The sequence below is a fragment of the Symphodus melops genome (assembly GCF_947650265.1).
Source record: "Symphodus melops genome assembly, chromosome: 2".
Lineage (NCBI taxonomy): Eukaryota > Metazoa > Chordata > Actinopteri > Labriformes > Labridae > Symphodus > Symphodus melops.
The window spans coordinates 27,500,038-27,524,456 of NC_136692.1; the positions used below are offsets into that span (position 1 = coordinate 27,500,038).

General features: G+C 40.2%; 2 protein-coding genes and 1 long non-coding RNA gene across 3 annotated transcripts; all 3 read left to right on the forward strand.

Moving 5' to 3' along the window:
• Positions 1 to 2,519, forward strand: LOC306820584 (ladderlectin-like). Its single transcript, XM_079338463.1, has 7 exons — positions 1 to 189; positions 281 to 310; positions 391 to 435; positions 529 to 623; positions 1,215 to 1,340; positions 1,485 to 1,581; positions 2,163 to 2,519. The coding sequence occupies exons 1-7, from the start codon at positions 60 to 62 to the stop codon at positions 2,231 to 2,233; spliced, it is 594 nt and encodes a 197-aa protein (XP_079194589.1). The 5' UTR covers positions 1 to 59; the 3' UTR covers positions 2,234 to 2,519.
• A 4,859-nt stretch (positions 2,520 to 7,378) lies between these two features.
• Positions 7,379 to 8,817, forward strand: LOC306842395. The gene is made up of 2 exons (XR_013781732.1): positions 7,379 to 7,438; positions 7,635 to 8,817. It is a non-coding gene; the product is annotated as an uncharacterized lncRNA (long non-coding RNA).
• A 12,233-nt stretch (positions 8,818 to 21,050) lies between these two features.
• LOC306820326 (rheacalcin-1-like) lies at positions 21,051 to 23,993 on the forward strand. Its single transcript, XM_079338146.1, has 9 exons — positions 21,051 to 21,085; positions 21,220 to 21,301; positions 21,840 to 21,962; positions 22,055 to 22,084; positions 22,165 to 22,209; positions 22,303 to 22,397; positions 22,611 to 22,736; positions 22,880 to 22,976; positions 23,610 to 23,993. Exons 2-9 carry the CDS (start codon positions 21,253 to 21,255, stop codon positions 23,678 to 23,680), a joined length of 636 nt encoding a protein of 211 aa, XP_079194272.1. The 5' UTR covers positions 21,051 to 21,085; positions 21,220 to 21,252; the 3' UTR covers positions 23,681 to 23,993.
• Positions 23,994 to 24,419: the final 426 nt, after the last annotated feature.

Genomic DNA, 24,419 nt, shown 5'->3' on the forward strand with positions numbered 1-24,419 from the left:
TTGTCACAACACACATCCATGAAGGATGATGCATAAAAGTAATTTTCTGAGTCTTAAAAATGGCTTTCCTTTCAGATTTGGCAGATATTCAACCTGTTGCAGATTTCGAAGGTGTCGCAGATGTTGAAGTTGTTGAAGGTGTTGCAGATGTTGCAGCTGCAGTTCCAGAGCAGCAGGAGAACAAACCGTGTAAGTTACTCCCACACATAAAACGCAGTGTGTTGTGTGAGTTCTCTGAATCGCTCTCCAACACAGCTCTTGTTCTCTGTTTCTTTCTCAGTGGCCGAAGATGAACTTCATATAAATGAAGGTAAAAAGCTGAACTCATTGTGTGCATCCTGAGTTGATTAGCATTTGATCTAAACATAACTTCTTTTCCTCTACTTTTAGAGGAGTATGCTGCCATGGTAGATGCTGCAGAGGTCGATTCGCCAGGTTTCCTGTCTTTGAATATTCACTCTGCATCTTCACGATGATTCTCTGATCTGTCTGTCAGAGTTATGAGGTGCTTGTCTCTTTCATTCTCAGGACAACGTTTCTTCAGTTGTCCAAATGGTTGGGAACGATACAGAGGCAACTGCTATAAATTTGTGAGCTATTCTTATTCCTGGAGCAGCGCTGAGGTAATAAATCAAGTTCACTTACTACTTACTTGAATTTCCCTCGGGATCAATAAAGTATCTATCTATCTATCTATCTATCTATCTATCTATCTATCTATCTATCTATCTATCTATCTATCTATCTATCTATCTATCTATCTATCTATCTATCTATCTATCTATCTATCTATCTATCTATCTATCTATCTATCTATCTATCTATCTATCTATCAGTTCAAAGCTTTATTGGCAAGAATGCCCTCTGTGTGTGTGTGTGTGTGTGTGTGTGTGTGTGTGTGTGTGTGTGTGTGTGTGTGTGTGTGTGTGTGTTTGCTTGTCTGTCTGTCTGTCTGTCTGTCTGTCTGTCTGTCTGTCTGTCTGTCTGTCTGTCTGTCTGTCTGTCTGTCTGTCTGTCTGTTTTTCTACCCTGGTGAGGACCTCTTCTATATCACTAACAAACTGGGACATATATGAACAGTGTGATAGTCCGAGGCAGTAGAGTTGCAGCTTGCTGATGTGCTTGATTATATTTACATTTACTTAATTTTTTTTTAAAGATTTTCACTGACAATACATTTTTTCTTTGTGTGTGTATTTGTGTGTGTCCCTTAGTCATACTGCGCCGGTCAAGGATCCTCCCTGGCTTCTGCCCGTGATTTGTTTGAATACACTTTCCTCCAGTCGCTCACCGCCAGGGCAGGCAGCACGACCGCCTGGATGGGAGGATACTACTTCCAGGTTATTAACGCATCATACATAATACAAAATAAAATAAAATATCAAAGTGTGTGTAACTGTTGACTGAACATCCTAGACTGTGAGATCTGTGGACAGACAGAAGTTTGTGGCATGTTTAATCAACTGTGTTGTTGATTTGTGCAGCAATGGAGGTGGGTGGACCAGCACCGCTTCAGCTACTCCAACTGGTACTCTCAAAACAGTGGCAGCAGCTACCCGTGCATCTACCTTCGGTCCTCAGGTGAGTCACAACACCTCCACCTGTCAAGTCTAAAGTCTAAAGTCACCTCTCACTTCAAGTGTGATTAAAGCGTAAAATACCTCTGGATTACAATTATAGTTTTATACATGCAGAGCTGAGAACTAGTTTATAGTGCTATGAACCAAAATAAACATATACTTTGATAATATTACCACAAACAGGATAAAGGGACGTAACATGAAAGAGATTTCTAAAAAACAGAAGAAAAGTTCTGAACTCTGAATTTTGCAGGTCAATCTAAAACGCAAACTTAAAAAAACAAAAAAAACAAAAACAAAGAAGAAGCAAGATTTGGATTGACCACTACTGGAGCTACTTCAGGAACTCCAGTACCTTTCTTGAAAAAGAAGAACATAAATTTAGGACTTTGGTTCTAAAATGTAAACTTTTATGAATACTTTAATGACACTTTTCTATTTTACATTTATTTAGATCATTACATTTTCTCTGTCTTGTTATAATACTGTAGAACAACTATAATTGTTTTTTTTCATTAAAGGAACATAAACAACCAGTGTCATACTTTTGTAATGTTAATGGTTGAACATTTTGTGTTGCAGGCGGCTGGAGCAATAGTCAATGCAGTACTGGAAAGTATTTCATCTGTGTGAGGAGTACTGAGACCTGCTGAACATGACAGCAGCTGATCAGAAACCTTTCAGCCTGATGGAGGGGATCTTGAGGAGGTGTTGGCAGACAAAGCTTATTAGATTTTTTGAAAAACAATAAACCTCAATCTGTCACACGAGTTGAATGTATTATAAAATGAGGATTTGCTGATGACTTAATGCTGTATGTATGAAACCACTTTCTTTCTTTGTCAAGAAGCCATTGTCCATTGAGGATTTTTTTTTTTACCGAAGACATAACATTTGTATTTGAAATTAAAATGTTTGTAATAAAAATATATATTGTGACATTTTTTTCGTCTGATTTGCTTACAGGTATGTTAGCATGTATGTTTTTAATTTAGGTTATGGTTTAGGAATACTAAAAACTTGTCCAAGACATCTTCCCAGTACTTTATGAAAAGTTTACTACCTGGTGTCAGACTCAAAGGTTTTCACAACTCGAAATGTTTGTATGTGCTCATCAACACAAAGGTATAGAACTTTGTTATCTGTTAAAACATTGACGAAGATGTGATAAAAGTACATCAGCTAATTCCCTTAATAATCAACTTAAGCTAACATTACAGTTAAGCAGCCATAGTTAGGACACTTTCCATCTTCAACGTACATTGTAACTAAAATAACCACAGATGTTGAACGAAAAGTTCCCTGTTAACATGGTCACTTTTTAAACCCTAACCCGGTTATTATAAACATATAACACAACAATCAGCTTTTTGATTGAGTTCTAAAGAGGCCATGGTAACTCTAAATTACACGTATCTGTGTTGAAAATCTACAACGTTTTCACTCTTGTGGTCCTCAGGAAGTGTCTTCATGTTTGTCAAGGAGCATTTCAAAATAAAAGCTTGCACAGCAGAGACGAGCATTTTAGTTGTACCAATACCAAGCATTGTAATAAACCAGGTGATATCATCACTTTCATTGAACTAACAGTGTTTTCCTTTGGTGCAGGACTTTCTTGTGTGTTCTTCTCCCACGTGATGAGATTACACTCTCAGCGTCTTTGTTGGGTTTGTCGCCTGAATCTGATGTGGTCCACCACCACAACTATCATAGCCAAACCTGTCACGAACACACAAAGAGACCCAAATGCACGACTTGGTAGGCACAAACAGTTTCTCAAAAACGTTTAATCCAGTCAGGGTTCGGTACACGGGAGTCAGTCCAAGGAAGCAAAGGTACAGAATCGGCATGCAAAAAAGGAATCCAAAAACACACAGACGGTCAGAACAAGAATCAAGATACTAAAAAATGCTGGGACACTGCTACTGAAGAGACAAGACGAACTGGCACAGAGTGAGGGGAAGACCGAGACTGATTAAATACTGAACAGGGGGTGGAGTTAACAAAACACAGGTGAGACACATCAGGTAATCAGCAGGCTGAGACACACTGGGGGAAGGGCATGCAGCCAACAGACCTGAAACGAGACACAGGGTGAGTGACAAGTAAAACACAAGCACATTCATGAGGAAAACAGAAAATAAACAGTCACTTAACCCGGGGATGTGACAAAACCCAGTACAGTGGAGAAAACAAGCCGTACTGTCGCTTCAGTCTTACACCAGCTAAGCGTCTGAAGTGTATTTTACATGCAACACAATGTAATATAAATAAGTATGTGAAGTGTAAGTATGCTGCTAAAACATGTGAGCTATTGGTGGGACAAATGGTGTTTTTAAGTCTAGACATTTGTTTAACATCAAAGGCAATGAAGGGGTCTATTTGGGGTCATTCCTTAAGACTGTGAAAGATAAACAATTTAGTATTGAAATGAGAACAGACCCTTAGAATACATTGGGGGAGATAAGAAGTCACCCCATGGTGACTTGTCACCTTTGAAGCCATATGTCCTGAGGAACCACAGGGGGTGTAGGACTGTAGGAGATGCACACCTGAATGATCAAAGCCTAAATGAAGTCGTAAATGTCCTGATGTTGTTGACCAATGCTGCATAAATACTAGGGTCTTTTCTTTGTTCAAGAGGATCACAATGGACTGGTGACTCTCCCAGGTAACATGGCAAACCTGGACTGATGCTGTTTTTGTAAATATATGTCTTCTATTACATGCAAGTCAGTGTCAGCGGATATTTCTTCATCATCTACACATCATCGTCAAAGGAGAACTTGAGAAACTACACGTCTCTGAGGGGAGATGCAAAAAAAGCGAGAGAGAAAGGGAGCATGGACATTTTAAAAGAATCTGCCTGACTCTAATTCAAAGAGTTCACTGAAGCTGTTGGAAAATAAATGTATTCATACATTTTAAATGTTTTTACAACAAACATCATTATTTGAGTTGATTCATAATAAATCAGTGAGAAGGTGCAAAAAGAGGACAGAGACAGAGAGAAGGAGGAGCATTGTGTTCCCCAGCCTCATCATCATACCTCCCTTGTTCAGACATGTGTCTGCTGTGTGCAGTCTGCTGCTCTTCTGATCCACAGGGTTTTCAGCCACACAGCTGTACTCGTCTTCCTCATCTGCCCGTATGAGCAGAGAGAGATGCAACATAGAGGACGGATCAGGACGGCTCGTCTCTTTCAGTTTGTCTCTGCCTCTGAACCACGGCAGTCTGAGCTCTCTGCTGCTCTGCACGCTGCACTCCACTGTGAGCAAGCTGCAGCGGCTGTTCATCGCAGTCGTGTTGATCCTGATGGACGGAGTGCAGACAGAAGCTGGAAGACAACAATGTTGCATATTTTAATTGATTAGACAATATTTCCTAGCTTCACATAGGATGCTACAGAGATCTGTAAAAGTCTAATAAGTGTATTAAACATAAGTCTAATATGTTCCTCGTTGATAGGGCACCACCTGGCTTTTCCAGGAATAACTATGTTAATTATGAATAATTAATTAGTTATTAGTTATTAATTAAATCAATCTCATATCATAAGTGTGAATTATAGAGCAGTTTCTTATCAAGAGAGACACGGAACACAGTACTGAATTTTATGTTAAGTTTAATAAATGATAATAATGAAATAAAACAAAACAAATATAAAACAAAATAAAATAATATATTGTTTTGGCAGGGAAATGCAATACTGATGTATTGTGAGCATGAAATGTTATACCTTGAACACTATATATATAACTTGACTCGTATGGTGAAATTATGTTTAGTAACGAGATACAACGCAATATTGTTTGAAGTATTTTAGACGGCAAACGAATAAAGAATAAACTGGATTAAAGAATCTGGGATTTAATTTGGACTTGGATTACTTAAAAAGACACGACCAATATTTATAAAATATAAACAATATAAACAAAAAATAAATTCTTTTGAAAGTCTTTGAAAGTCCAATTTCCTTCTTAGATTAATCTCATGGCCATCTTGAATTTAATCCATTTCTGTAAATTGTAGTTCAAAGATGCGGTGAGCCGAAGAAAAGTTTGAAAAGGCCTTGCGTGTGCAAGAAAAGATTAAAATCCAAAGATGTACGCGTAAAAAGTTGCAATTAAAATTAATTTAGTAGGAATCATTCCTACGGTGAAAATGTTAAAAATAAAGTAAACTTTGCCTTGCAGGAAAAGCTAAAAATTAGATTAAGACAAAATGAGTTCGTCTTCCAGAAAAAATTGCAGCAGGGGATCAAACTGCTGGGCCTGGCTTGACTCGATGGAACAGAGTCAGCCCCTTTAAGAGCAAAACTCAACAAGCCACAAGCCAAAAACACAGCACCAGCCCAAGCCACGAAAAAACCAACCGGTATTACTTACTGTTCAGGGGTTTTATCAGGTCAGAAAAAGGGGGAGTTTCAGGCCCTCCTCCTGAATGTACAGGCGTTGTCTTTAGTTTTAGTTTTAGATTCCTCTCTAAGTTTAAGAATAAGACTAAACATGTAAATCACCATTCATTCAATTAGATATCAGTTGTTTAAAGATTCACATCAATGTAGGTTACATCATATATTTTAGGTTAAAATATCTGGTTTTAAAGGAGTGGTTACCATCGGTCGATACATTTCATCCTGAAGTTTGAAAAAAAAAATTATATAAGAAAACCTTTAACAACGCAGATTAACCACATGTGAAGACTTAGTGTCTTTAAATAACGTCTTCTGTAACTAAGTAAAACAATCTATGATTATGAGAGTACAACTACATCATTACACATCTTACACATCCCACGATGGTTTTTGTCCACTTGATGGCAATGTTGATACATCTGCATTCTTTTAATAGAGATTTCAACATTGGAGTTTTTCAAAGTCATGGACATTGTCTAGTTTTATACGACAGAGCATAAAATCAGTTGGGGGGGGAAGTTTAGTTTAGTTTCCTTTTAAACTGTTTGACAAACAACAGGCACGGTTTCAAATCTCAGACACTCGAACATATACATTTATCATATAGACAGATAATGGTTTAACTATTCTGTTTTCCGGGAAGTCCTGAAGACATCAACAGGATTAGGTGGAACTCTCGAACTCCTGACCGTCATAAAGAGAGACCGAGACAGTCAGTCTGCTGGACCAAAGCGTATCTGGTTGTCTTTTTAACTCATTCCCCGCCATTGACGGAATTTTCCGTCATTTGGATCCAACCGTTATCCGCCATTGACGAGATTTTCCGTCAATTGGTGTTTTCAGTGTAATATGATAGGGGGCGCTCTGACTGATGTTGTGAAAAAGTTACAGGACTGTGGGGTCAAAAACCAACAAACAAGACCACCCGCGGGAAAGTAGAGAGAAAAAAAACAAACATTTTCTACGTCCTTATTTTCTAGCGGGCGGAGTTCTATCAGTCTGTATGTGAGTTTGACGCGCGTCAAAAAGTCAACATTAGCCGTCTAGATATGAGATAAAAGCTCTTGAACAGTACAAACATGCCGGCGCCAGCAAGGAGATATTCGGCTGCGGAAGCTACAGAGTTAATTATCGATACAGACTCTGATAATTCATTTTTTGACCTCCGTGAAACTGATCTGGATGAAGGCAGCAGCGGCGACAGCGAATGGAGGGATTCAGGACGTGTCAGAGGTAAGATATGATCACGTTATTTTTTGATTCACCGTGATAGCATATGCATCTGATAACGCGACGTCGAAATAACATATCTCTCATTTTTGTACATAAACTATGTACCAAACGAATTTTTGACGGACTTTTTATTGTAATTTCCAGACACAGAGTCCAGGTCTCCAAGGTCCAGGTCTCCAAGGTCCAGACATACACGTAGGTGCAAGCGGTGAGTCATGATAACCTATTTTATTTAGTTTGATAGTATGTCACTTGGATTGTATGATTATTAGATACTACAAGACAAGAGCATCTGCTAATTTGTGAGAGAAGATAAAAAAAGAAATAATTTAGCTTTCATTTTGTACACAAACTATTTACCAAATGAACATTTGTATGACATTTTACTGTCATTTTACACACAGAGTCCAGGGATTCAAGGCCCAGGTGTCCTTTATACAGAACTACCCAAGGTGAAAAAGGTAAGATGTGATATGAAGAGGCCGAAAAATAACGTTCCTCTCTTTGTGCATATCACACTGTTGAATAAAAAAATTGTCTTTCTAATTATCTACAGGTCGAACACAGCAAAGAGGCAGAGGTCGGACCTGTGGATCTTATGGGTGTGGTGGAGGTCAAGTACCTGGTGACCAAGCAAGAGGGTCTTTAAACCAGCCAGGTTCAGGTCCTGGTCCAGGTAATCTGATGTGGAAAGAAATGAACTGGCAGCTCACTGAGAACCCTGGACCTCTAAATGATGCTGCTGCTCTTGATCATATCATTCCTAAGCCTGACCTTGAAATGTACTGGTCTACAGATGACATTTTGGTCACCCCCTACTTCAACAAGGTCATGTCCCGCAACCGGTTTGAAATCATATGGAGATTTCTACACTCCAATGATTATGAATCAAGGCCAGCAAATAGCACTGACAGGTTGTACAAAGTCCGCCCTGTCTTATATTACCTTATATCTAAATTCAGTCAAATGTATCAACCTAACGCCAACATTTGCATTGATGAGAGTATGCTTCTGTGGCGTGGACGGCGAGCGTTCAGGGTGTACAATCCCCAAAAACCTGTCAAATATGGGTTCAAATCCTACATCCTTTGTGATTCTGACACAGAGTACTGTTACAACATGAAACCCTATTGCAGAGAAGGCACTTCCCTGGGATACACAATTGTCTCTCTTCTTGATCAGGTTTTTGTTCACCTAATGATTTATTATTGAAAATAATAATGATATTTAAGTGTTTGTAAAAACAAAGTATTTCTGAGTGTATAAGAGAAGAAAAATGTATAATATAGTTTGTAAATGTTGTAGTGCTACACTATTCAAAGAAAATTTATAATTTTATGGAATCATTTTTATTTATTTTAGTTATTTATTTTAAAATATAACTGTAGTTGTCAAATGAAAGTAAAAAGAATCCAAATGTAAACTCAAAATCACTTTTTTTTATTGAAAATAAGTGTGTTTTACAAAAGTGCTGTTTTCTCAGCTTTTTGTCCGGAATGTTGTTTTTTTGTGAAAATGGCCGATATTCAAGTGCTGATAAAAAAAGATTGAATGAAGTTTGAATAAAATAGTTTTTTGTATATGAAAGCAGAGGCTCTGATCTTTCTTTTGATGTATTCAATATTTACATATTCAAAGAACAAAATATTCTGTGAGTCTTGAAAGATTGGTGAAAATGGTGAAAAAGGCTGGCGCTGGCTGGCAAACATTCTAGAATTCTCTGGCGGGGAAAGAGTTAAAGATTGCTAGAGGTTGTCCAAAGTTCGGAATGTGGAGAGCTTTCAAAGCATAAATAACTTGATTTGGTCTTTGACTGAAAGTAGGAAAGATTGTTAATCAACATCCTGTTGTTATCAGTTTCTCCCAAGTCCTTGGGAGCTATCTGACATCTGTTTTTCCACTTAAAAGGTTGAGTTAATGCTTTTCAACATTAACTGGAAAATCCTGTTAATTATGGTATTCCTGAGGATGCAGAATATCACAACAACAAGAACAGCTTTTAACAAGTGCAGCTGAGAGATGGCTAACCAAATGTAAGGATGGAAAATTGATCCTTTACTCACAAAGAAGCCTCGCTGAGGGTCTCTCACTGTAAATAGTGATGTGGACTCACCGTACACAATAAGGTTGAACTGCTGGGAGAAGATGTGGGAGCTGATGGACTGGCACATGTAGACTCCAGAGTCATTGCCTCTGAGCATGGTGATGCTCAGTGATCCAGAGTGATGGTCCAGCTGCAGCCTGTCCCCAAAATACTTGTCGTAGTTCGTCCTCACAACTCCGTCCTTTATTCTAGCTATCCGCCTGTCAGCTTTCTCCAGTCCAAACATCCACACCACCTGATTAGCATTGCTGTCCCACCCGTCCTCGCTGGTGCTCAAGGTGACCCTCTGTCCCTTTTTGGCTTGAACCATCTCTCTTTCTTCATCTGAGCCCACACAGCACAGCAGCACAAAAGACAAAGAACAGGTGTGACACGTTATCCTAAATTAACTTTATTTCTACACCTCTGCATGTAACCGTGGCTGGAAAAGCTCTGCAACAGGGAGAAAGATTTCCATCGAGAGGAATAATCAGACTTCAGAAAAGAGCAAACAAGTGAATTTGATGCCTGTTCTCTAAAGTTGGCTTCTTTCTTTTCAGATCTGCCCCCTTCCCTTTAATTTAAAGCTGAATGGTTTCAAAAACAAATGTTAATGTTTGCATTGTCATTTTGTTATTAAACTTTTTGTCTGCAACAAACACTGTTTTCTGTCCTGGCAACCGGGGTAGAACATTGTCGGGTTGAGTGCCCTTTCGCCAACAGCAAGGAGTGGACCAAACTGGACGAGGACATAGACAAGACCCTGGAAGCCATCTGGAAAGGCAACACAGACCAGAAGCTCCAAACTATGTGCACCCTCATCATGAGTATAGGAGCCGAGCGTTTTGGAGTGGAAGAAAAGCAAGGAGCAAGCAACCCAGCAAAGCTCAACCGGCGGGAGGTCAAGATAAGCCAGCCTAGACAAGAACTGAAATCCTTGAGACGCCAGTTCAGGGCAGCCAAGGAAGAGGAGAAACATGCCCTATCAGAACTCACCGACATCATAAGGAAGAAACTCATCACGTTGAGGAGGGCTGAGTGGCACCGAAGGACAGGCAAAGAAAGGGCACTGAAGCGAAGTGCCTTCAATAGCAACCCCTTTGCTTTCATCAAGAAGCTACTGGGCCAGAAGCGCAGTGGCCGCCTTGATTGCCCTGCAGAAGATATCAACCACCATCTCAACACCACCTTCAGTGACACTACAAGGGACCAAGAACTTGGCCCTTGCAAGGCTCTGGTGACACCTGCAGAACCAGTGTCTCAATTCAACAGTGCGGAGCCAACCTTGTCAGAGGTAAGAGAAGCTGTCAAATCTGCAAGATCAAGTTCGGTTCCCGGCCCCAGCGGTGTACCCTACAAGGTCTACAAGCAGTGCCCATGGCTTCTTAAACGTCTATGGAAGATCTTCCAGGTGATTTGGCGTAGAGGGATAGTTGCCACCCAGTGGAGGCACGCTGAAGTCGCCTGGATCCCAAAAGAAGAGAAGTCATGCAACATCGAGCAGTTTCGCATAATCTCACTGCTCAGTGTTGAGAGCAAGGTTTTCTTCAAGATCTTGTCCCAACGACTAACAGAGTTCCTCTTGAAGAACGCCTACATAGACACCTCTGTCGCAGCTGATCCGGGAGGCAAGGGGAAGCAAAGGAGACTTAGCAACCTTCTGGCTCGACTTAACCAACGCGTTCTCCTTGGCCATGAACATGTTAAGTCTGCGGAGGCAGAATGCAGAGGGCCCAAATCAAGATCAGGGACCCGGCAGCCGCCCATAAGAGCCTTTATGGATGACTTAACAGTGATGACCACTTCTGTTCGTGGGTGCAAGTGGCTGCTTCAGGGGCTTCAACAGCTCATCTCTTGGGTGAAGATGAGCTTCAAGCCAGCAAAGTCCAGGTCTCTGGTCCTGAGAAAAGGTAAAGTGGCCGACCACTTCCGCTTTACTCTGGGAGGGACTAAGATTCCAACGGTGACCTAAAAGCCTGTCAAGAGCCTGGGCAAAATCTTTGACAGCTCCCTAAAGGACACAGCAGCAATACAGCAGACCAAGAGCAACCTGTCATCCTGGCTCACAGCCATTCACAAATCCGGCCTCCCAGGAAAGTTCAAGGCTTGGATGTACCAGCATGGAGTCCTGCCCAGAATACTCTGGCCCCTGTTAGTCTATGATGTACCAGTGACAACGGTAGAGGCACTTGAGAGGACCATCAGCCAGTTTCTCAGGAGATGGCTGGGGCTCCCTCGGTCCTTAAGCAGCATTGCCCTGTATAGCCATTCCACCAAGCTGCACCTCCCTTTCAGTGGACTGACAGAGGAGTTCAAAGTCAACCGTTCCAGAGAGGTGATGATGTACAGGGACTCGGCAGATGCGAAGGTGGCCTCGACAGGAATCCTCGTCAAGACTGGGAGGAAGTGGCAGGCACAAGAAGCCGTCAGCAGAGCGGAGGCAAGGCTGAGGCAAGGCTGAGGCACAAAACCTTGGTCGGAACCGTGGCAATGGGGAGGGCAGGCCTTGGTAGCTTTCCAAAGCCATGCTACGACCGTGCCTGTGATCCGTGCAGAGGTGGATGAAGAACGCAAGCGCAAGACGGTTGATATGTCCAAGCAAGGAGCATGGACTAGGTGGGAGCATGTGGACCCTCGCAAACTCACCTGGGCAGAGATCTGGAGAGCTGAACCTCTGCGCATAAAGTTCCTCATCCAGTCGGTTTACGACGTTCTCCCGAGTCCAACAAACCTTCACACCTGGGGCCTGGCAGACACTCCTGAGTGCAAGTTGTGCCAGAGGAGGGGAACGATGGAGCACATTATGAGCTACTGCCCGAAGGCGTTAGGAGAGAGGAGGTATTGCTGGCGCCACGACCAAGTTTTAAAATCCTTGACGGATTCCATCTGCACAGCGATACAGAGCAGCAAGACCCAGGTTGCCCCGAAGCAGTCAATCACGTTTGTAAGAGCGGGGCAGAAGGTTAACCATCAGCCCAACGTTTCAGGAGGGCTCCTTGCTACCGCTCGCGACTGGCAGCTCCAAGTTGACCTGGGAAGGCAACTCAAGTTCCCAGCGAACATGGCTACCACTTCACTCCGCCCAGATATGGTCTTAACATCGGCGTCCACCAAGCAAGTGGTCCTGCTAGAACTAACTGTCCCATGGGAGGACCGGATTGATGAGGCCAACGAGCGCAAGAGGACCAAGTATACTGAGCCCACCAGTGAGTGCCAGAACAACGGCTGGAAAGCTCGCTGTGAGACTGTTGAGATCGAGTGCAGAGGTTTTGCAGGGCATTCACTCCAGAGAGTTTTCAAACTCCTTGGCATTAGAGGACTGCAGTTGAGGAGAGCCACCAAAAACATTCTTGAGGCCGGAGAGAAGGCCTCACGGCGGCTGTGGATCCGTAGGGGGGATCCGTGGTGCGTGCTACTTGTACACAAGCCGGGGGGTTGATCGCCCCTGGTTGGGTCACCTGGGGGAGAAGGGTGTCCGATGATAAGACCCGAAACACCCTGAGAACCCAGGTCCATCGCTGATGATGTGTGTACAAGTATCACCGTAAGGTGTATTAAAGCTCTATTTTCACATTGTTCATCTTCACTTGTCAATGTTAGTGAAGTGTTTTGACTCGCCAAATATCTGCAGAAAAGAAAAAACCTGATTCAATCTACCAGATGATTCTTTTTTTTCGTTTAAGGTTTTCACTCTAACTCTAAACATCGACAGAACTGGAAATGTTGGTTATCATTCTTGATGGACCTTGGATTTGCCAACCTCTGAGGGCTTCCCTGTGCCGATGGGTCTCAGTCTAGTTCGTGAGCATTTTGAACAGATTCGTTCCAGATTGCGAAGGGGTGAACACGGACGATGCTGGGGGTGACTAAAAAGGTTAACCACATCAATAGGTTCACAGGTCATGTCTGCACTGGAAGTGAGAACAAGTTAAAATGAACAAGTTAAACAAACCCAACCTACAACCGCTATGATTTATGACTAACTTATTTTAATATGTTCTGCAGGGACCCAGTCATTACCTGCCTGACGCTCTGCAGACTGCAGAAGATGTAAAGCTGTTTTCCAAGCCCTGGGTTCAGGCGGCACGAGCGACCTTGAAGAGGATGAGAGCAAAGAAATCCATGAGCCATTCAAGTTCATCTTTCACAACATGGAAGACATGTTTAAGTTCTGTGAAGAAACTGTTAACAAAAGAGGGTATGGCGCAGATGGCGCCTGTGCGACTCATAAACCCAGGCAGTAAAGTTCATGTGAAGTTTTTATTCTGCTGAAAGAGCTCATTTCTTACATTAACAGTCCCTGACAAAAGTCTTGTCACTTATCCATTTTGTAGAAGCAAAAGCTTACAACCTGACTTTAAATTAATCAATTGGTTTTAGAAATGCCTCATATGAAAACTAAAACACTCCCAAATTATGTTTAATAATAAACACATTTGTTTCACTGTAGAAAGCTTGAGAGTGATGTGAAAATTGAGCAAATCATTTACTTCAAATATGTTACAGAACATCAGTGAATTAAGTAGTGATGCTGTGACATCCATATCTATTATCTTGTATGACTTCCATGAGCTTGAAGGACTGCATCCATCCACTAAAGATAAGGATGAACTCATTTATATACGACTTGTATGCAAATAGAAGAAATGAAATATGAGGTCGAGGTAACGAGGTGTTTCCAAAGCAGCTAAGCCACTATGTTGATGAGCTCTTAAGTAATGTAGTCTTTGATATATTCTTTCATATTTTACTAACCTGCCCTGTTTCTGTCCTCTGTTATCTTTAATTACATTTGTATCTTATCTGGATCTTTAAAGGTCCAGTGGGTGACCTATAAAGACTTCTATGAATAAATAATAACAATAAAGTGAGACATTGGTCAGAAGGGAGGAGTCTTAAATAGAATTAAATTAGGTTCATATTATCAAAACAGATTACACAATGATATGTTTATGGCAGAGAGAAATACATCGTTTCTCTTTTGGTTTCTATTTTCATTTTCATTTTCACATTTTCATTCTTTGTAACACACCTGAATTATTTAAGGAAAATTGCAAAACAAACTTGGAGAAAATGTTTTTTTATCAGAGAATATGTAGAAATATCCAGCACAAGTTCAGTCAGGAGGACTATTTCTTTGTCACGATCTGGTCTCTTTCTCACCTCTCCCTCTTATGCACACTCACTCACTTTTCCGCTGTCATTTTCTGGGGCAGTCATTGGATAATCAACTGTCTCGTTAGTGGTACTCATCTAACCAATGGCATGGCATTTCTCCCTCACTGCCTTTCATCATTCGACTGCCCTTTAATATGATTCTTCTTATGCCTTTATTTCCTTCATGCTGATGTTTTTTACATCTCTCCTCATCACCACCAGTCTTTGCAGAATCTTGAAGCATCAATTCTTCACGCTTCCAGTCTCAATAAGTCATCATCTTTATCACCTCAGATGGCACATTAATGGGGTGGCATTTCTTGGGGGAGGGGGGGGGGGGGCGATCAGCCTTCCATGTGCTTGCTAGAGGTAGCCATTAGTTACCGAGATGCGATCCTTAGACCCCTTGTAAGTCTATATGCTGGTGCGGTTGGCTCCTAATGCATGTTATGAATGGGCGCCGTACAAATAGATATTGATTGATTGGTGTAAGCTGACTCATGGGTCAGTAATTTATAAAAACAGGGCTGCTGCACATTTTAGAAATTTAATAAACACTTTCAAAGACCAGTTGAAAAAGAAAAAAAAAGTCTTGGATTTCATGTCAGACACAACTGCTTTGATTGCAAACGTCCAGAATATTCATTTTTTGCACATCATACAAGTCATACACGTGTTTTAACCATTTTCCTGTATTTTTCCAACTTGTCCGTAAGCCAATTTGTCCTTGAACTTTCCCCCTTCCACTTCTTCTCTCTCTGGTTTATGGTTTCTGATTCTGTTCATAATTCATTGCTGTAAATGTTAAATGTCAGTAAATGTGCCACAGAATATTTCAGACCTCTGGCAGCTTATATGAAGACATTTTATCAACTTAAATTTGAACTGTTTTATTAAAGACTTATTTAAGAGCTGAACTTCATAACGCCACACTTTGTGCTGTTAAGTGACACAGTACAGAAAACGTGCCGATTTTAACATGTTTTAATGACATGAAAGAACATTTCCTTATTGCTGTGATAAACAGTGTTGGGAAAGATACCCCTTTGTAAGAGCTCGCTCAAAGTTCAGTACACAGAGATTAAAATGAACAAGTTAAACATACCCAACCTGCAACCGCTATGATTTATCACTAACTTATTTTAATATGTTCTGCCCAAGAAAAGGCTGACAAGTTTTGACTTTGTAAAATGCTTCTTGAAAAAGCTTTTTGTTACTTTGTTTTTCTTTTGTCTTAATTTTGTCTTGGTGAAGAAACTATTAAAATGCAAACAAAATAAAATAAAACAACACACAGTGCTCAGCGACTCTTAGTAAATCTGAACTTCAGCTGCTGTTCTCTGTCTCCAGAGTGAATTTTGTTCTCGTTCACCATAAAAAATTTGCACTCAGTTAGCGTGTTGAGGCTTCACACTATGGCGTTGTACTTCTTTTAATAATATACTGTAATCAAAAGCTTAAGAAATCACAAGCTAATTCTGTCAGTTCGCTAATGAACACATGAACTAGCACTTGTAAATTACATGTTTTCACTTTCACCAACCGAGAGCTTTTTCAACCAACTGCTACATAGAAAACATGAGGGGGCGGGACAAAGAATGGCACACACTCATGTGGAGCAGCTCTGCTCTTGAAGTTGAAATCTGCTCGCTCTAATCAACCTGATATTAGACTATTCATGTGGGGATTGAGACCTTGTAAGGGTTTAAGCTTGTTTCAGGGCTAATGGAGCTCTGTCGCTCACACAGTGTAAGTGTAAGCTTAGTGCCTGACAGTGGAAATGTTGGTTAGTTCATCCAGAATGGATTCAGGCAAACCCACATTTCTTTGCAGTCATAGTGGACCTGCCTGACGCTCTGCAGACTGCAGAAGATGTAAAGCTGTTTTCCAAGCCCTGGGTTCAGGAGACACGAGAGACCTTGAAGAGGATGAGAGCAAAGAAATCCATGAGCCATTCAAGTTCATCTTTCACAACATGGAAGACATGTTTAAGTTCTGTGAAGAAACTGTTAACAAAAGATGGTATGGCGCAGATGGCGCCTGTGCTACTCATAAACCCAGGCAGTAAAGTTCATGTGAAGTTTTTATTCTGCTGAAAGAGCTCATTTCTTACATTAACAGTCCCTGACAAAAGTCTTGTCACTTAACCATTTTGTAGAAGCAAAAGCTTACAACCTGACTTTCAATTAATCAATTGGTTTTAGAAATGCCTCATATGAAAACTAAAACACTACCAAATGATGTTTAATAGTAAATACACTTGTTTCACTGTGGAAAGATTGATCATTTAATGAACACAGAATGTTCAAGGCATTTGGCAAGATAAAATGTATGTTGCCTACAGAGAGTGATGTGAAAATAGAGCAAACCATTTACTTAGTTACTACTAGTTACTAACCCAAATACAAAAATATGTCACAGAACATCAGTGAATTAAGTAGTGATGCTGTGAGATCCATATGTAATATCTTGTATGACTTCCATGAGCTTGAAGGACTGCATCCATGCAGTTCGACAATGATTCATACTGTATATATATATATATATATATATATATATATATATATATATATGCAGTCATAAAAAGAAAGCAGTCTGAAATGCCCCCAGAGTTCATCAGGATTCTTTGGTTTGGTCTTTCATGCTTCCTCTTTTATTCTACCCCAGACATGCTCAATGATGTTCATGTCTGGTGACTGAGCCGGCCTGTCCTGGAGCACCTCCATCCAAGTTGAGGAACTTTGATATATGGATGAAGATCAGTTATATATGACTTGTATGCAAATAGAAGAAATGAAAAATGAGGTCGAGGTAACATGAGGTGTTTCCACAGCAGCTAAGCCACTATGTTGATGAGCTCATAAGTAATGTAGTCTTTGATATATTCTTTCATATTTTACTAACCTGCCCTGTTTCTGTCCTCTGTTATCTTTAATTACATTGTTATCTTATCTGGATGTTTAAAGGTCCAGTGGGTGACCTATAAAGACTTCTATGAATAAATAATAATAATAAAGTGAGACATCGGTGAGAAGGGAGGAGTCTTAAATAGAATTAAATTAGGTTCATATTATCAAAACAGATTACACAATGATATGTTTATGGCAGAAAGAAATACAACATTTCTCTTTTGGTTTCTATTTTCCGGCTTCATTTTCACATTTTCATTCTTTGTAACACACCTGAATTATTTAAGGAAAATTGCAAAACAAACTTGGAGAAAGTATTTTTTTTATCAGAGAATATGTAGAAATATCCAGCACAAGTTCAGTCAGGAGGACTATTTCTTTGTCACGATCTGGTCTCTTTCTCATCTCTCCCTCTTATGCACACTCACTCGCTTTTCCGCTGTCATTTTCTGGGGCAGTCATTGGATAATCAACTGTCTCGTTAGTGGTACTCGTCTAACCAATGGCATGGCATTTCTCCCTCACTGCCTTTCATCATTCGGCTGCCCTTTTTAACATGATTCTTTTTATGCCTTTATATCCTTCATGCTGATGTTTTTTACATCTCTCCTCATCACCGCCAGTCTTTGCAGAATCTTGAAGCATCAATTCTTCACGCTTCCAGTCTCAATAAGTCATCATCTTTACCATCTCACCCAAGATGGCACATTAATGGGGTGGCATTTCTTTGGGGGGGGGGGGGGGGGGCGATCAGCCCTCCATGTGCTTGCTAGAGGTAGCCATTAGTTACCGAGATGAGATCCTTAGACCCCTTGTAAGTCCATATGCTGCTGCGGTTGGCTCCTAATTCAAGACAATGCTAGACCTCATGTGGCTGGAGTGTGTCAGCAGTTCCTGCAAGATGAAGGCATTGATGCTATGGACTGGCCCGCCTGTTCCCCAGACCTGAATCCTATTGAGCACATCATGTCTCCTCCATCCACCAACGCCACAATGCACCACGGACTGTCCAGGAGCTGGCGGATGCTTTAGTTCAGGTCTGGGAGGAGATCCCTCAGGAGACCATCCGCCACCTCATCAGGAGCATCATACAGGCACGTGGAGGCCACACACACTACTGAGCCTCATTTTGACTTGTTTTAAGGACATTACATCAAAGTATCTGCCTGTAGGGTGTTTTTACATTTTCCATTGATCATGTTTGTGTGATTTTGTTGTCAGCACATTCAACGATGTAAAGAAAAAAGTATTTAATCAGAATACTTCACTCCTTCAGATCTAGGATGTGTTATTTTAGTCTTCCCTTTATTTTGTTGAGCAGTGTATATCTGGTCCTTGTGTTTGTGGTGAATAGTATAATAATGTTCATATACTAATATAATTCATAATATAACAGAGACTACATGCTCTTTTTGTTAAGTGTCTCAGCAATAAGGAAATTTTCTCAAACACAACTGCTTTGATTGCAAACGTCCAGAATATTCATTTTTTGCACATCATACAAGTCATACACGTGTTTTAACCATTTTCCTGTATTTTTCCAACTTGTCCGTAAGCCAATTTGTCCTTGAACTTTCCCCCTTCCACTTCTTCTCTCTCTGGTTTATGGTTTCTGATTCTGTTCATAATTCATTGCTGTAAATGTTAAATGTCAGTAAATGTGCCACAGAATATTTCAGACCTCTCGCAGCTTACATGAAGACATTTTATCAACTTAAATTTGAACTGTTTTATTAAAGACTTATTTAAGAGCTGAACTTCCTAACGCCACACTTTGTGCTGTAAAGTGACACAGTACAGAAAACGTGCCGATTTTAACATGTTTTAACTACATGAAAGAAAATTTCCTTATTGCTGTGATAAACAGTGTTGGGAAAGATACCCCTTTGTAAGAGCTCGCTCAAAGTTCAGTACACAGAGATTAAAATGGACAAGTTAAACAAACCCAACCTGCAACCGCTATGATTTATCACTAACTCATTTTAATATGTTCTGCCCAAGAAAAGGCTGACAAGTTTTGACGTTGTAAAATGCTTCTTGAAAAAGCTTTTTGTTACTTTGTTTTTCTTTTGTCTTAATTTTGTCTTTGTGAAGAAACTATTAAAATGCAAACAAAATAAAATAAAACAACACACAGTGCTCAGCGACTCTTAGTAAATCTGAACTTCAGCTGCTGTTCTCTGTCTCCAGAGTGAATTTTGTTCTCGTTGACCAAAAATAATTTGCACTCAGTTAGCATGTTGAGGCTCCACACTATGGCGTTGTACTTCTTTTAATAATATACTGTAATCAAAAGCTTAAGAAATCACAAGCTAATTCTGTCAGTTCGCTAATGAACACATGAACTAGCACTTGTAAATGACATGTTTTCATTTTCACCAACCGAGAGCTTTTTCAACCAACTGCTACATAGAAAACATGAGGGGGCGGGACAATGAATGGCACACACTCATGTGGAGCAGCTCTGCTCTTGACGTTGAAATCTGCTCATTCTAATCAACCTGATATTAGACTATTCATGTGGGGATGGAGACCTTGTAAGAAGGAGGTTTTGAAAGGGTTGAAGCTTGTTTCAGGGCTAATGGAGCTCTGTCGCTCACACAGTGTAAGTGTAAGCTTAGTGCCTGACAGTGGAAATGTTGGTTAGTTCATCCAGAATGGATTCAGGCAAACCCACATTTCTTTGCAGTCATAGTGGACCTGCCTGACGCTCTGCAGACTGCAGAAGATGTAAAGCTGTTTTCCAAGCCCTGGGTTCAGGAGACACGAGAGACCTTGAAGAGGATGAGAGCAAAGAAATCCATGAGCCATTCAAGTTCATCTTTCACAACATGGAAGACATGTTTAAGTTCTGTGAAGAAACTGTTAACAAAAGAGGGTATAGCATACTGCAAATGCAGCATCAATGAGGATCAGTTAAATAGGTACTTGCTGGTCATGTCATGACAAACTCTTAATAGATATATTGTAAATAGTTATGTAAACAGTGGCATTCATAAAGAATCGATTTACAGTTACTTCAACAACTTGATAAATAGCAACAACACAAATAGCAAAAACTGAGAGTGTGAATCAGTAAAAATGTCAGTAAAAGTGTTCTTGGTCCCTTTAGCCTCCTACAGCTGCCTTTATATCAATGTTGTTGTGATTTTTGAAAACCCTGCACTGGCTTTCAACATTTGAGGATGCTCAAATTTATTATGTTTAAATTCTTTTATTAATTGTATTTTTCATTACACCTGTACAGCCGAGATAAACTGCGGTTGTTTAAAATGTTCCACTCTGACTTTGCATTTACTTTTATTTCACTTAGCATGGACTCGACTTTAAACTTTGAGTACACTTGCTAAGCTTTCAGTATTTAATAATTACACATTCATCATTAAGTCTAAATCCCATAGCACCATTAATGCTGAAAGTGTGTCAGTCACACACATGTCACACATAATCCTTGGTTATCGTCGCTGCCGGAACATATTTTCATATCAGTCTTTTATCAGTAAGAATGTTTCTATCACTGTTTCCTTATTGGCCTCGATTCCCACAAACTGGCACACGTTGACCGAACACATGCACGGAAACAAACACACCCACGTTTCAGCCCAAGGTCATAGCTCACGTTTAGGTGTGTGTATATAAAGAGCAGGACAACCTCATCTTCATCATTCACCTGATACCTGAGCATCAGCAGATATTCACCTGACAGGTAAGACAGCCGCTCTCTCTCTCTCTCTCTCTCTCTCTCTGTCTCTCTCTCTCTCTCTCTCTCTCTCTCTCTCTCTCTCTCTCTCTCTTACATGTTAACATATTCTGTAACTGACTGTCTCTGACTCCCTGCAGGCCTCCAGTCACTTCATCATCCTCATCATCAACATGAAGGCTCTCCTGCTCCTTTCTCTTCTCGCTCTCACAGCTGCAGCGGGTAACATCATTTTGTTATTCTATTTACCTTTTTCTTGTAGATGTTGGTAAAAGATTCATAGATTTTCCTCTTCTTGGATTGGAAACCAGGTCTACGATATTAATTACGTGGACTCACAGCAAACACTGTGACAACCTGGCTCATTGATAGTGACAAAGTAGAGAGACAAGACAAGCTGACAAGTTCAAAAAGTAGTGATATTTACAAAGGGCAAAAACAGACCCTATATACTGTGTCATGTAGGTCAAATCGGAACAAACAGAAAAGTCATTGTGAGATGAAGAATCAGGGAGTCAGAGAGTCAGCAAACCACAACCAAAGAGCCAGAGAGTCAGAGGGTGAATGAGAGAAACCAGCAGCTCTTTGTGGGCAGATTTGTGGACTGATCCTGCTGATGAGCCACCGACCAGGACACACGGGAACCAGCAACAAGCCAAAGACTCCCTTTAACCCAGTGGCAGAGTTGTCACAACACACATCCATGAAGGATGATGCATAAAAGTAATTTTCTGAGTCTTAAAAATGGCTTTCCTTTCAGATTTGGCAGATGTTCAACCTGTTGCAGATTTCGAAGGTGTCGCAGATGTTGAAGTTGTTGAAGGTGTTGAAGGTGTTGCAGATGTTGCAGCTGCAGTTCCAGAGCAGCAGGAGAACAAACCGTGTAAGTTACTCCCACACATAAAACGCAGTGTGTTGTGTGAGTTCTCTGAATCGCTCTCCAACACAGCTCTTGTTCTCTTGTTTCTTTCTCAGTGGCCGAAGATGAACTTCATATAAATGAAGGTAAAAAGCTGAACTCATTGTGAGCATCCTGAGTTGATTAGCTTTTGATCTAAACATGACTTCTTTTTCTCTACTTTTAGAGGAGTATGCTGCCATGGTAGATGCTGCAGAGGTCGATTCGCCAGGTTTCCTGTCTTTGAATATTCACTCTGCATCTTCACGATGATTCTCTGATCTGTCTGTCAGAGTTATGAGGTGCTTGTCTCTTTCATTCTCAGGACAACGTTTCTTCAGTTGTCCAAATGGTTGGGAACGATACAGAAGCAACTGCTATAAATTTGTGAGCATATCCTATTCCTGGAGCAGCGCTGAGGTAATAAATCAAGTTCACTTACTACTTACTACTTATCACTATATCACTAACAAACTGGGACATATATGAACAGTGTGTTAGTCCGAGGCAGTAGAGTTGCAGCTTGCTGATGTGCTTGATTATATTTACATTTACTTAATTGTTTTTAAAAGATTTTCACTGACAATACATTTTTTCTGTGTGTGTGTGTGTGTATTTGTGTGTGTCCCTTAGTCATACTGTGCCGGTCAAGGATCCTCCCTGGCTTCTGCCCGTGATTTGTTTGAATACACTTTCCTCCAGTCGCTCACCGCCAGGGCAGGCAGCACGACCGCCTGGATGGGAGGATACTACTTCCAGGTTATTAACGCATCATACATAATACAAAATATATAAAAGTATCAAAGTGTGTGTAACTGTTGACTGAACATCCTAGACTGTGAGATCTGTGGACAGACAGATGTTTGTGGCATGTGTAATCAACTGTGTGTTGATTTGTGCAGCAATGGAGGTGGGTGGACCAGAGCCGCTTCAGCTACTCCAACTGGTACTCTCAAAACGGTGCCAGCAGCTACCCGTGCATCTACCTTCAGTCCTCAAGTGAGTCAAAACACCTCCACCTGTCAAGTCTAAAGTCTAAAGTCACCTCTCACTTCAAGTTTGATTGAAGCGTAAAATACCTCTGGATTACAATTATAGTTTTATACATGCACAGGTGGTTTCACCTTTCAGGTTTCGTAAACTTAAGTCTGACTTCACATCAGCTGAGAACTAGCTTATAGTGCTATGAACCAAAATAAACTATACTTTCATTATATTACCACAAACAGGATAAAGGGACGCAACATGAACGAGATTTGTAAAAAAAAAAAAAAAAGAAGAAGAAAAAAAAGTTCTGAACTCTGAATTTTGCAGGTCACTTAAAAAAAATAAAATAAAATAAAAAACGAAGAAGAAGCAAGATTTGGATTGACCACTACTGGAGCTACTTCAGGAACTCCAGTATCTTTCTTGAAAAAGAAGAACATAAATTTAGGACTTTGGTTCTAAAATGTAAACTTTTACGAATACTTTAATGACACTTTTCTATTTTACATTTATTTAGATCATTACATTTTCTCTGTCTTGTTATAATACTGTAGAACAACTATAATTCTTTTTTTTCATTAAAGGAACATAAACAACCAGTGTCATGCTTTTGTAATGTTAATGGTTGAACATTTTGTGTTGCAGGCGGCTGGACCAATTATCTCTGCAGTTCTGGAAAGTATTTCATCTGTGTGAGGAGTACTGAGACCTGCTGAACATGACAGCAGCTGATCAGAAACCTTTCAGCCTGATGGAGGGGATCTTGAGGAGGTGTTGGCAGACAAAGCTTATTAGATTTTTTGAAAAACAATAAACCTCAATCTGTCACACGAGCTGAATGTAATATAAAATGAGGATTTGCTGATGACTTAATGCTGTATGTATGAAACTACTTTCTTTCTTTTGTTCCTTCTTTGTCAAGAAGCCATTTGTCCATTGAGGAATGTTCTTTTTTTTTTTTTACCAAAGACGTAAAATTTGTATTTGAAATGAAAATGTGTTTGTAATAAAAATATATATTGTGACATACTTTGCTTTTTTGGTCTGATTTGCTTACAGGTACGTTAGCATGTATGTTTTTAATTTAAGTTATGGTTTAGGAATATTAAAAACTTGTCCCAGACATCGTCACAGTGCTTTATTAAAAGTTTACTTCCTGGTGTCAGACTCAAAGGTTTACACACCTCGAAATGTTTGTATGTGCTCATCAACACAAAGTTATAGAACTAGACCTAAAATATTTATGCTAATCTCAGGGAGAGATAACAGGGAGAGACACCAGTCATGGGGAAATTAACTATAAATGATAAATTGATGCACTTGTTTAATTTAGAAGTGATCATTTTATTAAAAGAATAATGAAAACTTGATTTAAAGTAAAAGGCTTCAAAAACAACAACGACACGAGTCTCTGTCAAATTGGGTTTTGTAGTTCTCTGTTTGAAAACCTACAAA

Excerpts from the sequence above, each read along its gene's own strand:
- LOC306820584 (XM_079338463.1), top strand. The coding sequence starts at position 60 with ATGGCTTTCCTTTCAGATTTGGCAGATATTCAACCTGTTGCAGATTTC. Across the intron at positions 1,341-1,484 it reads TGGGAGGATACTACTTCCAG|CAATGGAGGTGGGTGGACCA; the intron begins GTTATTAACGCA and ends TGATTTGTGCAG. Across the intron at positions 1,582-2,162 it reads CATCTACCTTCGGTCCTCAG|GCGGCTGGAGCAATAGTCAA; the intron begins GTGAGTCACAAC and ends TTTGTGTTGCAG.
- LOC306820326 (XM_079338146.1), top strand. The coding sequence starts at position 21,253 with ATGAAGGCTCTCCTGCTCCTTTCTCTTCTCGCTCTCACAGCTGCAGCG. Across the intron at positions 22,210-22,302 it reads TGCAGAGGTCGATTCGCCAG|GACAACGTTTCTTCAGTTGT; the intron begins GTTTCCTGTCTT and ends TTTCATTCTCAG. Across the intron at positions 22,737-22,879 it reads TGGGAGGATACTACTTCCAG|CAATGGAGGTGGGTGGACCA; the intron begins GTTATTAACGCA and ends TGATTTGTGCAG.